Source organism: Tinamus guttatus, unplaced genomic scaffold (genome assembly GCF_059628265.1).
Source record: "Tinamus guttatus ecotype Peru unplaced genomic scaffold, ASM5962826v1 Tinamus_guttatus_pri_ptg000004l, whole genome shotgun sequence".
In the NCBI taxonomy this organism is placed as follows: Eukaryota; Metazoa; Chordata; class Aves; order Tinamiformes; family Tinamidae; genus Tinamus; species Tinamus guttatus.
In genome coordinates, this window is record NW_028288538.1 from 13,187,545 (window position 1) to 13,202,504 (window position 14,960).

Here is a 14,960-nt window from a genome sequence, read left to right on the forward strand (position 1 = left end):
TGTACTTTGGTTTACATTCATTTTAATGATTTTGTACTTTGTACTTTTTTTTATAGTTCTCTCTGTGATTTAGCTTTACATATTCTATTTTTGATATTAAGAATTTCAGTAAGTTGTTTTGGTATTGGTTTTCACTGGTCTGCTGCCATTAAAATCAAATGATTTTCCAATAAAGTAGGTAGATAAGATTATCATTTAGTAGCATTTCCTTAAATCTTCTTATATGCACATTTTACGCTTCTTCAGTATGCTAGGTACAGAATATTAATTCTTGACTTTTCTTTGTATGGTCATTTGACAGCATAATAAGTTGTTTCTGAAAGCTGCAAGGTGTTAAGGATCTTGAGACTGGTATTTCAACTGGCAAAATTCAGTGAAGCATATTGCAATGTTTTATTTACTGTGTATTCATTCAGTCAGAGACACTGGTGACAGAGAAATGAAATTGGAGCTAGAAGAAATAAGAAAAATAAGGTTATATAAGATGCTGAGGAGCCAAGATGACTTAAAAATGTGCAATGGAAAGCAGTTGGAAAAAATCAAATTTTTGAATTATACTACCGGGCCAGCTTTCTGAAGTCTGCAAAATTACATACACTACTTCAAAGCATGAATAGCTGGCTGTTAAATGTTTTTACATGGAAATGTCCATGCTTGTGTGTGCGAAAGATCATCAATCAGTCCTTATTTGCCCTATGTTTATTTTCCGTTCTCTGGTGGCGACCTCTTGGAACAGAGAGGAAAACCTGCAGGGTTCTCTTCTCACACCCATCCTTTTTTTCATAGCATATCAGACTACCTTTCTCTCTAAAAAGTCTAATAAAACTCTTCTGGCTTTCAGTGACAGACTTAGTTCCTGATTTTCACAGTGGATAAAGTGCTTCTCCTGAAATTGACTTTTAACAAGTCAAAAATCTTGCTTGCAATAATGCAGTTATTGATTTCTCCAGGGAGGTTTTTGGTCATGCGCTAAATAATAATGTCTGATTACAAAATATTAAAAAAAAAAAAAAAAAAAAAGTTTGTGTGTGTATATACACACATACAGGTATTGTAAGTGTATTAAAGAAAACAACACCAAACATTGGTTCAACTTTAGGCCTGTGTTTTAATGAACTATGCTTGAGGTCCTACCAAAAAGATGATGTTCCTTTATTGCAGTTCTGAAATTCTGCTATTTAAACTGTAATTCTAGGTCTGATTTATGATTCGTGGCCTATCTGCAGATCCAGGTCAAATGGTTTCTACTTTAATTTCTTTCAGATGCTTTTTGTTTACAGCTGAGTCAGAGACACTTACGCTGAATCCTCCATATGGATTTGGGAGCTTGAGACAAAACACGTGACCATAGTATGAAATTTTACTGTAGTAGGTAGTGAATGAATGTTTCTGGATCCTTTAGTAGGAGGTGCACCATCAGTTTGGAAAGGTTTCTGCAAAATATACTGTTTTTCATCAGTACCTGCCTAACTTCTATAAAGAAGCTGCTTGGTTGGCTTCAGCCTTTTGAAGTGCGAAGGCCAATGTAGCGTTGACAAAAGGTTCCTGTGGCACTTCCTTGGAATCCACAGGATCCTCAGAGATGCTAATGGCATTAAACTAGGGTGATTTTTCCATGGTTAATTTTGCAAGGCTGTTTCCAAGGCCATAAAATTTGAAACTCACTCTCTACTTGATTCCTCTTTTTTTATATTTTTGCTGTTGCTTTGTAATTACAATGGAAAAATATCCCCTCCTCCTGGAATTTTAAAAGTACTGGTGATTTGCAACTTTTTTTTTTTCTTCCTGGCTTTAACCCACATTCTTGAACTGGAATGGTGTCAGAGATTTATTTGGATGCTATCTTTTTTTTAGTTTTTTTTTTTTTCTTCCATTTTTTTTTTCTGGCTTGTGGAGTCATTTAAGCTTTTAAAATATTCTTTCAACAGTCTTTTTATTGTCTACCTTTCTTGCCACCACATATTTCAGTTGTGAACAGACAGTGGCAATCTGTTGATAAGGAAATTGCTCTTTCTATCTGAAATTTATCCATGTTGACTGAAGGTACTTTTCAAGATTTGGGGATGTAACTTTTAATCCCACTCAAAAGGAATTGGTTTTGTTCTTTTTCAGTGCTTAACATTTTCATGATCGAGTGGAAGAGAAGTGTGCGTTTTAAATTTGTTGAACTATATTTGAGCATGTATTTCTGAGCCTTTCAGCAAGATCTTTTCTATAGTATAATCACTTGGTCTGAAAAGTGATTTTTGCCTTTTGATTTTTATAAAAATTGTAAATTCTGAAAGTGCATTATACTAGCTGTGTGTTCGCTTTACTAAGCAATTCTCTATTTTTTGACGTCATCATTTTAAAACTTTTAATCACTGTGTGACATTTTTTTCTTTCATAGGAAGCAATTTTATTCAGTATTATTACTGTGATGAATTACTTTAGAAATTTTGTTTATTTTCTTTTCAATTACGGTTTGTTTTCTTTTGTTTTTATTGTATTTATCAGAAAAAAAATTACTTCTCTGCTATTTATCAGCCAGTAGAGGGGGAAGAATATGGTTATGTAGGTGCGCCCATATTATTCAACACCCATATTATAATGTCATAGGTCATCTTAAATAGCATATCTGGCGCAGTCTGCCTCATTTTTGCTGATACACTTTTAAAACACTGACCTCTGCAGGTGGTTCATTCTTCCTTGTTAGGCAACTGATAACCTTGACTTTCATTGCATTTGAAAAGCAAGCAAGATAACTCCTACAGAGCCGTTCTGTACGGAGAGAATCTGCTTTCAAGTTAGGCTGACAACATCAGGAGAAGAAAAAAAAAGCTAGTTTAAAAAAAAGTGCTGTTAAAATATGAGCCCCACAAATTAGTTTTTTTTTCTCGAGTTATAACCCAGATTTTCAGTTACTAAGTTTAGACAGAACTTTTAGCTTAGAAGATGTTTTTTAATTTTTTTTTCTTGCTTCTAACTATTTTTTTCTACAATATATGCTGTCAGTGTAAACACTATGTATTGTAGGGTTTTAAACATCACATCATCTTGCATAGGTTTTCTGTCCTTTGTCACTTGAGCATCCTTAGTGGTGTTTTGAGGACAACATTTTTGCTTGTGCTGGGAGTTGCTTGACATGATTTAGATCCGGTTTGGGGCTCTTGGCTGCTGCGGCGGGAGGGCTGTGATGGAGCTCGTGAGCCCTCCGAGGAGCCGCTTTCGGGCTGGAAGCTTTGGGGCGGCGCAAGCTGAACTGTGTGAAGTTCTGCAGTTACAGGACCATTGCTTTCGGAGGCGGTTTCAAAATGTCTATTTACTCACAATGAGTTTTCATTTGTCTGTAGAGGCAGCATCCCCATAAGAGCGCTTCTGTAGTTATAGGAAGTACACTTCTCAGTCCAAATACTGAGTCTGATAGAGCTGCCTAAAGTAAAGATGTTGCCTTTATAATTCTTTAAAGAATCTCCTGCTGAACAGAAGATTACCAGTCATTACTGCCAGCAGCCAAGTTATCGTAACCTCTGTTTTGGATACGGAAGAGGCGCAGTGAGAGGCACTGAAGAAGTGGAAGAGCAGCACTGGCTGAGTCCAGCCACCGATTCTGCTGGTGCCTGTCCGCCACTCGTGTCACAGGTGGCATTATTCTGAGTTGCATCTGGCTCACCAAACAGAGACTTTTGCCTCAAATGTGCATCATTCTTAATGGAAAGTAAGATGAAATGATTTATCTTCATCTATTTTTCTAGAATCTTTTGGGAAATGCTGAACTCTAAATTTAAAATGGAAGAAGTAGATATCTTTATTTGATCAAAATCCTGTAGAAAGAGCATGACATTCATTGCAAGAAGTCTTAAGAAATAATCAGTACATGTGGACACTTTGCAGTTCTTGAGAGAATCCATCAAGTGTGAAACTTTTCACTTTTTAAGTCTGTTTTTAAGAGAAAGCAGGTATGGAATATGTTTTTTTCATGCTGTTAGTCTATACTGTTTTTAAATGCAATATTTTGTAGTATTTTTTGAGTTTTTCTTTTGTTTCTTCCATAATATATTCACATTAGGATAATTATCTGCTTTGCGTCCATTAGGAAAATGAAAACTAGACTAAAGAGATACTAGGAGCTGAAGCATACACAGTTTTGTGGTTCCTTGATAATTGGTAAAAGTAAATATCTTACTCAGGGCAAGCTCTGTCCCAGATGTTTTCACAAATTCGACAGTGAACTTGAAAATGCATTAAAGGAAGTAGTTTCAGAATTATTTTTTGCTTCTTAAGTGAAGCCAAACAATGAATAAAATCCTGGAGACAGTCTGTGTTCTCCAATAATCATGTATTAGGGACGCTGCACTGTAAAATATGTGCATCATAGTAGGTCTGCAGTAGAGCTTTTTGTATTTTTTTTCATTCATTCTGCATACATCCTGTCAGGTGGCTTAGTGCATATTTGTTTAATTTATTGGGTTTTCCTGTTACTTGTGAAAAAATCTGTAAAATGCTTGTGACACGTTTAGCTGCTGGTAACAGAAATTCTGTGTGTCTCTAGAATGGTCCCCTATGGATACTAATACATTTTAGTATAGCCCTTCAATTATACAAATCATTACGTCTGTCCAAATTCAGTTAAGGATTTTTGTAAGGAATTTCACTCCATTGAGTATGCAAGGATTAATTTTTGTGAAAGTTTGTGTGTTTTTTTTCTGTCCTAAATGAATCTGCGCTATGTTTTTTGAGCATGTGAATGTGTATAGTGAAGGTGTAGGTGGTGTTTATTCCCAATTGCCTTGCCTATTACATGGCAGAATCTACAGTGTTTTATTTTGTATCTGGAAGAGCAACTCAAATACTGTTCTGTACTTATTCCAGTATTTTTTTCACAGATGAATAGAATTGTGGAAAGACATTTGATACCTATTTTCATTTCAAACGTCTCTTTCAAGAAGATAGGATCTGTTTTTTTTTGGTAGTTTAAATGTTTAGTGGAATACAAATAGTCTGACTTCAAGTCTGTCTTGATAGTCCTTATAACAGTAATATTTTACTTCCAATGGCTTAGCAAAAGCTATGCATTTATACAAAATTTGAAGTACCTATCAAATTTGTCCTGGAATGTGGAAAAAAGTAAAGGTCAGTCAAGCAACCACTGGAAGTTGTTGCCAGACTTAAGAGAAACAAATTGCAGGATTTAAAGTCTACAAAATTATAAGTTTATATATGTCATTCATCCGAATGGTGTGTAGAAGTTGCCTTCTTTTGGTAACATGTAGATTTCAAGAAAGAAAAGGAGAGAAGAAAAAAAGGAAAAAAGTAAACAGAAAAAAAGAAACTTTACTTGTTTATTTGGCAGACAGGGCTCAAGATGTGTTTTAGCAAAGATGTAAATTGCATTTCAAAAAATTTAAATAAGAATTCTTACTCTGTCTTTTGAGTTACAGAAAGAAGAGAAGGGAAATAACTTACTCTTTCTGCAAATTATGGCTCAAGTTCTAGCAAATGAACCAAGAAGTTTGTGCCTGAGTTCTTTGGCAGTGTTGAAATTTCTGGTAACCTGTTTTGATCCTAATGCTGCGCATATTCTTAAGAATTTTATAAAGGTTACAGATGTTTGGGATATTCAAGCATGCCTTTATTTGCTTTTTTCCTGTCGCACTGGCGTAGTATCGATAGCCCAGCAGAGCCAGCGGTCCCCACGTAGGCTGCAGAACTGGATCCCTCGCAGCGTGAACACGAGCGAGGCCTCACAGGGGCCAGCGCTGCCCTTTGTCTGGCCCTGGCCTGAAATACTTTGAATACTACTGAAATACTGCTGAGTCCAACAAGCACTAGCGTGAGGGAGGGAAAATTAAATACGTAGGTGGGCAGTGAGGCCAAGGAAGCATCAATGTGGATTTTTTTTTTCAGGCTTTTTTTTTTTCTTTACTCATGTCAGAAGAAGTCTTTCTTTCATGGGTTTGAGAATTAAAGCATTAACTATCTTCTAGTATCAGTGAAGTGTTTGTTTATTTATTTTGCAACTTTATAATACATATACTAGATTTTAATTGTGTGTGGATAAAATGCATTGCAACCATCAATACTAGAGTATGACATTGGTCTTAAGTTGGTCTCAGTTTGTGGTCGTGGTCTAATGTCCTAATTTACTGGCATGTTTTCAAGAGGGTCATAATTCACTGTATACCTTATGACACAATGAAAGACTGAAAGCAGCTGTTCTGAAATGCATTTAGACACTTTGTTACAAGGCCAATCACGTTTATAGCGTTTTCTTTCTCCTGAGAGTTGAACTCCCAGCATCCCAGTTCCGAATTGCGTAACTCGGGTTGTATTGAGGGCTGTGGGGCTGAATTTAGCAGTTTTCAGTCATGTTGTAACACAATTGGTAACAGTAGCTGCTGACTGAGGTTAAGGTTTTGAGTATTTTTGGCCTGATGTGTGCAGCCTTGTGACCTGGTCTTGATTTGGGGTGTGTATATAAATATACGTATTTTGAAGTGCATGGTTATTTAAAGCTTTAGAGTCATAAGTGAAGTAACCACAAGAAAAAAAAATGCCAGTAGAAGGCATCGTTATCATAGCTAATGTTTTGGAGAGCAAAACTTGCTTGTCAGAACTACAGATTCTGAAACCTTATCGTTCAATTCATAGAAGAGAATGAGCAGCATGATGCTATTTAATACGTTTTAACAGTATATGTGTGTACATGTGAGCAAAAGCTCAAGGTTGTGTCCTTGCTAAAGGTTTGACCTGTAAGATGGTTGGCCTTGTTCATGTTTGCAACCAGGAAGGCCTTGTGACATACTTTGTGGGTGTACAGGGCTACAAGTTTACATGGTATATGATTTAAGAACATGAGCATTCTAATATTTCTTTTAGAATTTTAAGTGTAAATTGGGTGGAAGGAAAATAAGGCTTGTTTTGTTTTATTTTATTTTTCAGACAGAAAAAAAAATTACCTTTACTATGCAGCTTTTCCAGCATCTCTGCTGACTTGTAGGGGATTTCCTTTTTTTTTTTTTTTTCCTTGCATGCGCTATTGCAAATATGTTTTCCTTTCTGAACTGTACGTGATGCACCTTTCCTGGCAATAGGGACATAGCAATATGCAATTTTCTGTTTTAGTACTGTTTGAATGAGAAATACCAATTCCAGTTTTATCATGGGAGGACTGTATTACATTTCAAGTGTCGAGGGATTGTGATTCAGTATGTGACAAGATATAGAATGTAGGAAATGGCACAGGGAAAGGAAAACAGACAAGTTCTACAATTTTATTAAGAGCACATCTATAACAGGAGTTATAGCCTCATATTTTCCGTGGAGGGAGCACATGGACCATTATTACAAGAAATTAAGGGAATTTTTGTAAAGTCAACTTGAAAGTAGTAACCTCTTTTCAGCTGTTTGGGGTAGCTGTCTTTTCTTTATAGCAACTCCCTAAAATGTACCTGATAGTTTGATAGGAACAACTTTAATGGTACTGACTTGTGATGTTAATAAGTATCACTAAAATGAACTAACATGTTGATCAGTTTTCCTGAATGCTGTCCTTGCCTATCATTTTTCCTGTGAAATTTTTAAGCCATTTTCCCCTAACAAGCATTATTTGTTGCTCCTTGCTTTAGATTACAAGCCATTTTTAATAGCCATCAATGGTATTTTGGTCCAAGTCTTGCAAAACCCAAGTTACCTTGTTCTGCTGGAGTTTTAACTGTTGTTGCTTATTGTGAGGAGAGGATTTAATTTTGGGTAGCAATTCTTATTGCATCTTCTCCATTTACTTGCATTTTAGGAGTGTTTATTCTTTTCTGTGTGAGTAGTGTATTATTGTGCTCTTCTATTTAATTAGCTTCATAAATGCCAACTGATTTATTTACTACTATTAATAGTCAGTATTTCAAACTGATCTTGCAATCCAGAGAAAGAAAATATTGTAATGGAAGCTAGTATTTCATGGGCAATAATTGAGATCTCCAGTGCCTCCTCAGGATGGTTTCAATCCCTGTGATATATTCTTTCAACGCACTTTTAATATGTCTACCATCAAGTATAGTTATGGGTAGCTAACATGGGTAGCTTTTATTCATATTTTTTATAAACCTCCCTGAGTAGGTAAGCAAAATTAGGCTAACAGTTAGTTAGCCACAGAAGAATCTGTCTTTTAGATAACACAATGACTTAATATACTTTATATCTGTATGTTGTAGTGCAATCCATTTGTTCTTGAAGAAATAGTAAAGATTGAGATTTGAAATTTCTTTTGAATTTTTTCCCCCTTCCCTTCTACTCCCATGTTTTAAACACTTTCCCTTGTATTTTCTTAGGGGAAGGGGAAGAAATGAAATCCCTCTATTTATATTGATTGAAACCTAATTATAATATTGAATCTGAATTCACTGCAGTGGCACGTAAGTGGTTAGACTGTTGCTAGTTTGCATGGGCTTCATTTCTTCTCTCAATTTGATGAATGCTCATAGCTGTGTATGTTTTAAGATCACCATGTGAGATCTTTTATCAAAGCTCCTTTCTGTTTTAAGTCATGTTTTTTCATGGTAAATATATGAAGATATCACTGGTGTCTTTACTTGTTTATGTGACTTTTGATTTATTAAGTACTCGGTTAACAGAATAAAATCATTTATGTTATATTATTATGTTAAAATACTAATTCTGTTCTTGAGAAATATTTGGAATCAAGAAGCAGAATCTAAGAGCTACTCCTAATCTATTGAAAAACTGTATTTTTAAATCAAGATGATATTTCTTTGTCAAATCGTATTTCTCTTTGCATCCTCTCACTAGAAAGTCTATACCTAAAATATAATATTTTGTCATACTTTACAATAGGCCTTTGTAATATGGAGTTGAATGGTAGATTGATTTGTTTGGGTGTCTAAGATGCAAAATACAATAAATGTTATTTTTTGTGCTCTAGTTTTTTTGCAATTGATTTCAGTTGTTGAATCTGATCTGAAGGAATATCATTACTCTGAAAGAAAATTGGATAAAGGAGCTATAAAAGAGAGAAACTCATACCTTGAGTGCCTACTATAACAAACTACAATGTGATTTCTTTGGTCAAATTACTTATTTGATCAACATCATAGCAGATGGTAACCCTATAAAGTATATTATCTTGTTTACAAGAATATTAGACCCTGAGTCTGTTGAAATAAGCTTTAAATATTGTCTCCTTTATCTTCTATCACCAAGAATAGCAGTTTTCAGTTTGATTGTTTAAAAAAATAAATATTTGTTTTTATTAGATGAACTTTTGGACCCATTTCTTCAAAATGGATACAACATATATGTTGAAGTAATGAGGAGGTAGTTTTTTTTTTTTTTTTTTTCCTCAATTGTTTTAAAAGAAGAACCTTAATGTTCTCAATGCTGTTCTGAAAGTGGCAATAAACAAAACTCTTAAAATATTTGTGAATTCAATCTCTAGAGGCATCAGGCATCTTTCCTGATTCATCAGGCATCTTTTCCTGTGGATCTATTGGTCTGGTGTTGCTGAGGTGAGGGAGGAGCCGCTGCGTGAGCCCTGGCCAGACTGCCACTTGAACCGGCTGAAGCAAGGACAGAATTCACCAAATTATTGGGTTAAACTACAGCATAGTTTCTATCAAAGTAACTGATTTTGAATACGAAAAATCCAAAGTCACCTTTTGAGTCATTGCAATGACTTGCCATCCTCAATATCTACCTAAAATAAGGTGGGAGTGAGGGCAGGACTCTTGTTAGCCTTCTGTCCCCGTAGTTGCCCAGAGTGTACTATTTTTACAAAAAATATTCACAGGTGACTTATATCTCCCATTCTTTAGGATTACCTAGTCAGGGTGAGCCTATGGGGAGTCTTTCCCTATACGGAGTGACTTTTCAGTGTGCTTATAATTCTGTCCCCTCTTAATGTCCTCCATGGACTGCTGCATACTGGAACTGAACACTATTTTCTCACAGAAAGGGTTAGATAAAGGTGGTGACTTCCCTGATTCCTCGATTTTGTACTTTCGGGGAAAATGCTTGAGCCTTTTTGATCACACTGTTGCTTTGAGCTTTTGTGTTGAATTTGCTACCCAAGATGGTGCCTGCAGTCTCCTCGGGGTTAGTGCCTCCCCTTATGGCTCCTCCGTCTTGAAGCACCATCTCATGCTCCTGGTTTATTGATGGACAACTACAGTTGAGATTTATTATTTCTTTGTGCCCAGCCTGCTTGATTTTGTCTGGGTCACTGCATTAGTCTTATTTTCCTTGTTGTTCCCTGCTCTTGTGATTTCTTTTTTTTTTTTTTTTGGTCTCTTGCAGCATTTGATTGGTGGTTTTTCATCTGTGCCACTGGTGGGGAAAAAACATTAAATAGCATAAAAACTGGCAGAGATTGCTTCTGAGCCACTGCAGAGTGTAGGTGGTTCCCCGGTGGGACCGGGACAACGAGGGCCATCGCTCCAAGCAGCTACAACCGGAGGGAACAGCAGGAGCTCGAGCGTTCCCGCCGGGCCAACTGCCTCTCCGTTGGCTCTTCCAGGAGCTCCAGGCTGCACATGCAAATCCCGATACAAGAGTAGATACAGGTGCAAGCCTATTCTAGGATTGTAGGGGGGGAAAAAATGCACTGCAAAAAGAAGGAAAAAAGACACCTGTTGGAAAAGAACTGTGTTCAGTGTACCTGTCTGGGTGTGTGGTGGTGCTTTTTGTTTATTTTTTGTTTGCTTTGAAGAACAAACTCAGGAGACTATCTAGAAATTAATTTTTCTTCACATCCTAAAATGTTACTTATGTTAATTTTTTTTTGCAGTGGTTTCTTTAAATCATTTATTAGCATAATGCTAATGACTGAATAAAAATATGATATTTTTTCGCTATACGTGCGCTTATATAGTGGAACTTTTAAATAGGTCCTTAGGTCCCATTAACTACAATTTTAAGAGTAATGTGTTTTGCTGGTTAGTAAGTCATACATTTAAACAGTCTATACTTAAGTAAACTAAGGATACATTCCTGAATAGTTTTTTTATAATGTACTGTGTCTTAGATTTTCAGAAATGTCTTGTTTTCCAGGATTTTTTTTCCCTTCCTGCTATCTGTTTTGAAACTAAAAGCAATGGAAGACTTGTTATGATAATCACTATTACTGGCACTGTTGTTTCTGGCAGAAAAGAGGCAGTTGTGCCAAAGATTACTTTTGCCTTTGTCAGTGCCAGCCACGAGTTTTTACTCAGCTCCTGGATCAATTACAATAAAACAACAACAATGCTGTCAGCTGCAAAATGCAGCAAACTTGCACAAATTGTTGGCTCATTTTTCTTCCATTTCTAAAGAGCATTCTCCAGCCTTGAGGATCTTTCCTGCAGTACACAAAAGGAGTCTGTGGTTTTGATCTGACTGATTGTACTGTACATTCAGTTCAACATGCCTTCTTCAGCCTGTCTTTGTTGCTGCAGTATCTTACAGCTTCATAAAGTGCATTCCTTAAGGAGAAAATGATAAGAATACTACTACTCCATAGGTGGTTATTTACATTGCAGCTTGTGATTTTCTTTATTTTATTTTGTAATGTAACCCGTCTAGTACACACATGAAAAAAATTATAATTGCAGTAACTTGATAACAAAAATAGGGGCTAAGGGTGATTGCATGGGGCAACTTGCACTTGGTTCTTGCTTATAAATGGTGGCACTACAAAGCCCCACAAGAGTATCTGCTGTGCATCAGATCCACGAGAGAAGCCTGGGCCACGGGAGGTGCTTAGGGCAGCTGTGCAAGTCGAGGGGCATGGAGGTGCCCTGCTGCGGGTGCAGTTGTTCCACCCAAGAAGAAAGAAATAAAAACTCCAGCTAGAGACGTAATCAGACCTAATTACTAGAATAACAATTTTTATCCTATGCAAATGGCTGTAAAAATCCAATCTTTTTTTTATAGTAGTTTTTAAAAAGATGGTTTAAATTAATTAACTTTGAAAAAAAAGTAATTATTTTGTTGGAACAAGTGTTGACAACAGGATTTCTGATTATTAGCAAGGTAATCTATTTTTTGGGTATGCATTTTTTTATGTATGCTGAGCTTAAAGGGCTCCATATTTTTTCCTTCCTCTTTCTCTTTTGACCTGTAGCCTGGTTTTGCATAAAGGGAACTGATTCTAAAAGAACCGTTAGAGAATTTTAAAAAAACAAGATTCCTGTGTCAGTAACAGACAACACCACAAATTTATTTATTTATTTATTTATTTCTGGCCCTCCCTCCCCCCACCTCTGAAATACAAAGCTTTCTGTCTTGTCTTTTATGGTAAAATAACTTAATATAGTGTAAAGACCCAGTAGGGGAAATAATTTGTCACTTCTTTGAATGCTCAAGCAAGACAGGGGAGCGAGGAATAGGGAACAGTACATTGCACTGTATGGGCTGCAATAATTCGGTGCTTAAGATGCAAGGTAAATCAGGCTGTGCAAAAAGCAAGAGAACTATCATGGTTACGTTTGTTTTGTTACTGAATTTACGGCTTGTGGGAGGAAGGCACTGCAAATGGGCAAATCTTCTTGACTGTTTATGCTCCAATTTTCAGCAGCAGTGTCCAGATGAGAAGCTTGTCTTGTAGCCTACTTCATTAACAGGAAACTTGTTTATCGTAACTTTTTGTTTTTAGAATTAGTGCTTTTGAGTATGTGGAGGGGAAAAATCCCCTCTACATACTTGAAATTCAAATTCAGATAACATTTTGCTTGCTGATATCTTTTATATAGATCTCTATTTTTCTTTCATTGCCAGGTATGGATGAGCGAACAGGTGCCACATCTTGGGGAACAAGTGGTCAACCAAGTCCTTCATATGAATCTTCAAGGGTAAGGTTCCCGCTCCATAATTCATGCTAAAAATGTATGGGAATGTACAATGAAAATGGATGACTTGGCAGAGTTTATGAAGGGTAAGCTGTTCTTAAATATACAGACCAGAGTCTTTCAGAAGCTTTAATGACTTTGATATACTGCAATAGTAGTTCAGGTTTTTAATGATGAGAAACATATAGGCTTAGTAGTTATGAAAATAAAAGTATGTTTTGATTTTTGTCAAAATCTCTACCTGTTTTTTTTTTCCCCACCTTGATATTCGTTGAATAAGCTCTAATAAAGGTTAGGAGAACTTTTGGAATTTTTATTGTCTAACAGGTGCAACCTTTTTAAACATCCTGTGTAATCTGAGGCATGAAGCCAAGGCTGGGAAGCCTTGTCTACTTTTGAAATGGAAACTTTCTATGCAGTTCTTAGTAACTGATATTTACTGTAAGTTTTTGTGTTTTGACACTTACTCATTTATGAAGTTACTGATCAAAATCAATCCGGACCTTGCCTGACTGGAACCATGAGCTTGTGATTCATTACTCGCATATATTTGCAGGGAGAGATCAACTAATTAGAATGCCAAAAATGCATAAATGTGTAGTTGAGTGCCTGGGTGTTTGTTTGTTTTATATATATATGTGTGTGTGTGTGTGTGTGTGTATGTAGAGAAAGACAAACAGACCGGCTGTGGATAAAGTGTGCAAGCAGGATATTGAACACCAGCCATGAATCAGTCCTCCACAAATAATACCAAGTAAAGGTGATGATAAAAGCAGGTGTTAGTGCTCTGATAGAAGCAATACCAGAAGCTAGAATCTTGGGAAGAGGCCAGTGTTTTTTGTGTTTATCACATAAACAGAACAAAAAAACTGTAAATACAAGAACGGTAAATACAAGTTTGGTTTGAGTTTTATGAAAGACTTCAGAAAACAGAGGTGTTAACTACTTGCCCAGTTCTCTCCAGAGCAGTTGTAACTTTAGACTTATGGTAGTGTGTAAAAATGCAGGTTTTCACTCCCAGCAAACAGTTCTTCCTGAATCATTCATAAAGTTTTAGCTGAAGTCAGTTTCATTCTAGCTAAGCTGATGGAATGTAGCCCCAGAATGTTATTCAGTTATTTATTTATTTATTTATTTCTGCAAGTGTAGAGGGTTTTTTCTTCATGTGAGAAATTTGAAATGATATTGAAAGCTTATTCTGCAGTAGCAATGACTTACTGCTTGTTCAAAGAAAAAAGAAATAGTCTGTGAAAATCTGTATGTTGATTTAACTTGAGGATGTTATTTTGATAAATGTGTACTAATTCAAACTAAATATGTTATAAAGTACATTAATTTTAAAATTGGTGGTTAAAGCTGTTTTAATTTTTAGAAAGTTCAATAAATGGAAAATAGACATATAGACTTATTTTCATATTTTTATTCATGGATGAGTTAATGATTTTATAGAATACCTTTGTGTACTTCGGTCTAAAATTTAGAAGAGGAAACACTGAGTAGTCATCGAGAAACTCCTTATGTTTATAAAATAAAAATGAAATCATGTTCACCTCTCCTGCCCCTGCTGGATAATATTTTATATGTGCCTGTTTGTTTTAAAATTGCTTTACTACTAATAGTGTTTCTGTGCTTATTTGTAACAATTTGTGTAATTTGTAACTGTACCACACTTTTGATGTGGTAACATTTCCTACACTTCGATAGGGAACTTTTGGTGAAAAGAGCAGAAATCATGTGGAAAAAAATCTAATGATAAATTCTACTGAAAGGTTATCATAATAAGTGGAATACTTTCACAGATGCCTACACTGTATTTCTTTATGGAAAACCTGTTAAAATGATGTAAATTTGCTCAGAGTAAGCTTTGTGTTAGCGCAGAACCTGACATAGGCTGCCCGCAAAACCTCTATGGGAATGGCCATCTGTGAGCTGCTGGCTCTTGGGCCCTGCTCCTCTGGGGCCTTCCTGGCGGGATTAGGGACTGCTGGCTGGAGCTGGAGCTTGTCCTGTGGCTGCTGCGCTTGCCTGACAAAGGAGCTCTCCGTTCCTGGTGGCAGAGCATCCGCAGCAACCTGGGTCACCAGCCAAAGGGGAGCAGCAAAATAGATTCGTCCCACACAGTCAGATTAGATAGTGTTGAGTTGA

General features: G+C 36.2%; 1 protein-coding gene across 4 annotated transcripts in view; it reads left to right on the forward strand.

Annotated features, from left to right (window-relative positions):
- Positions 1 to 14,960, forward strand: part of TCF12 (transcription factor 12) — a 149,493-nt gene that overhangs the window by 23,662 nt on the left and 110,871 nt on the right. For all 4 annotated transcript variants that reach the window (XM_088520135.1, XM_088520149.1, XM_088520129.1 and 1 more), the window contains exon 4: positions 12,745 to 12,818. In XM_088520135.1, coding sequence (XP_088376261.1) covers positions 12,745 to 12,818 — 74 coding nt within the window. The remainder of the gene's footprint in view (positions 1 to 12,744; positions 12,819 to 14,960) is intronic.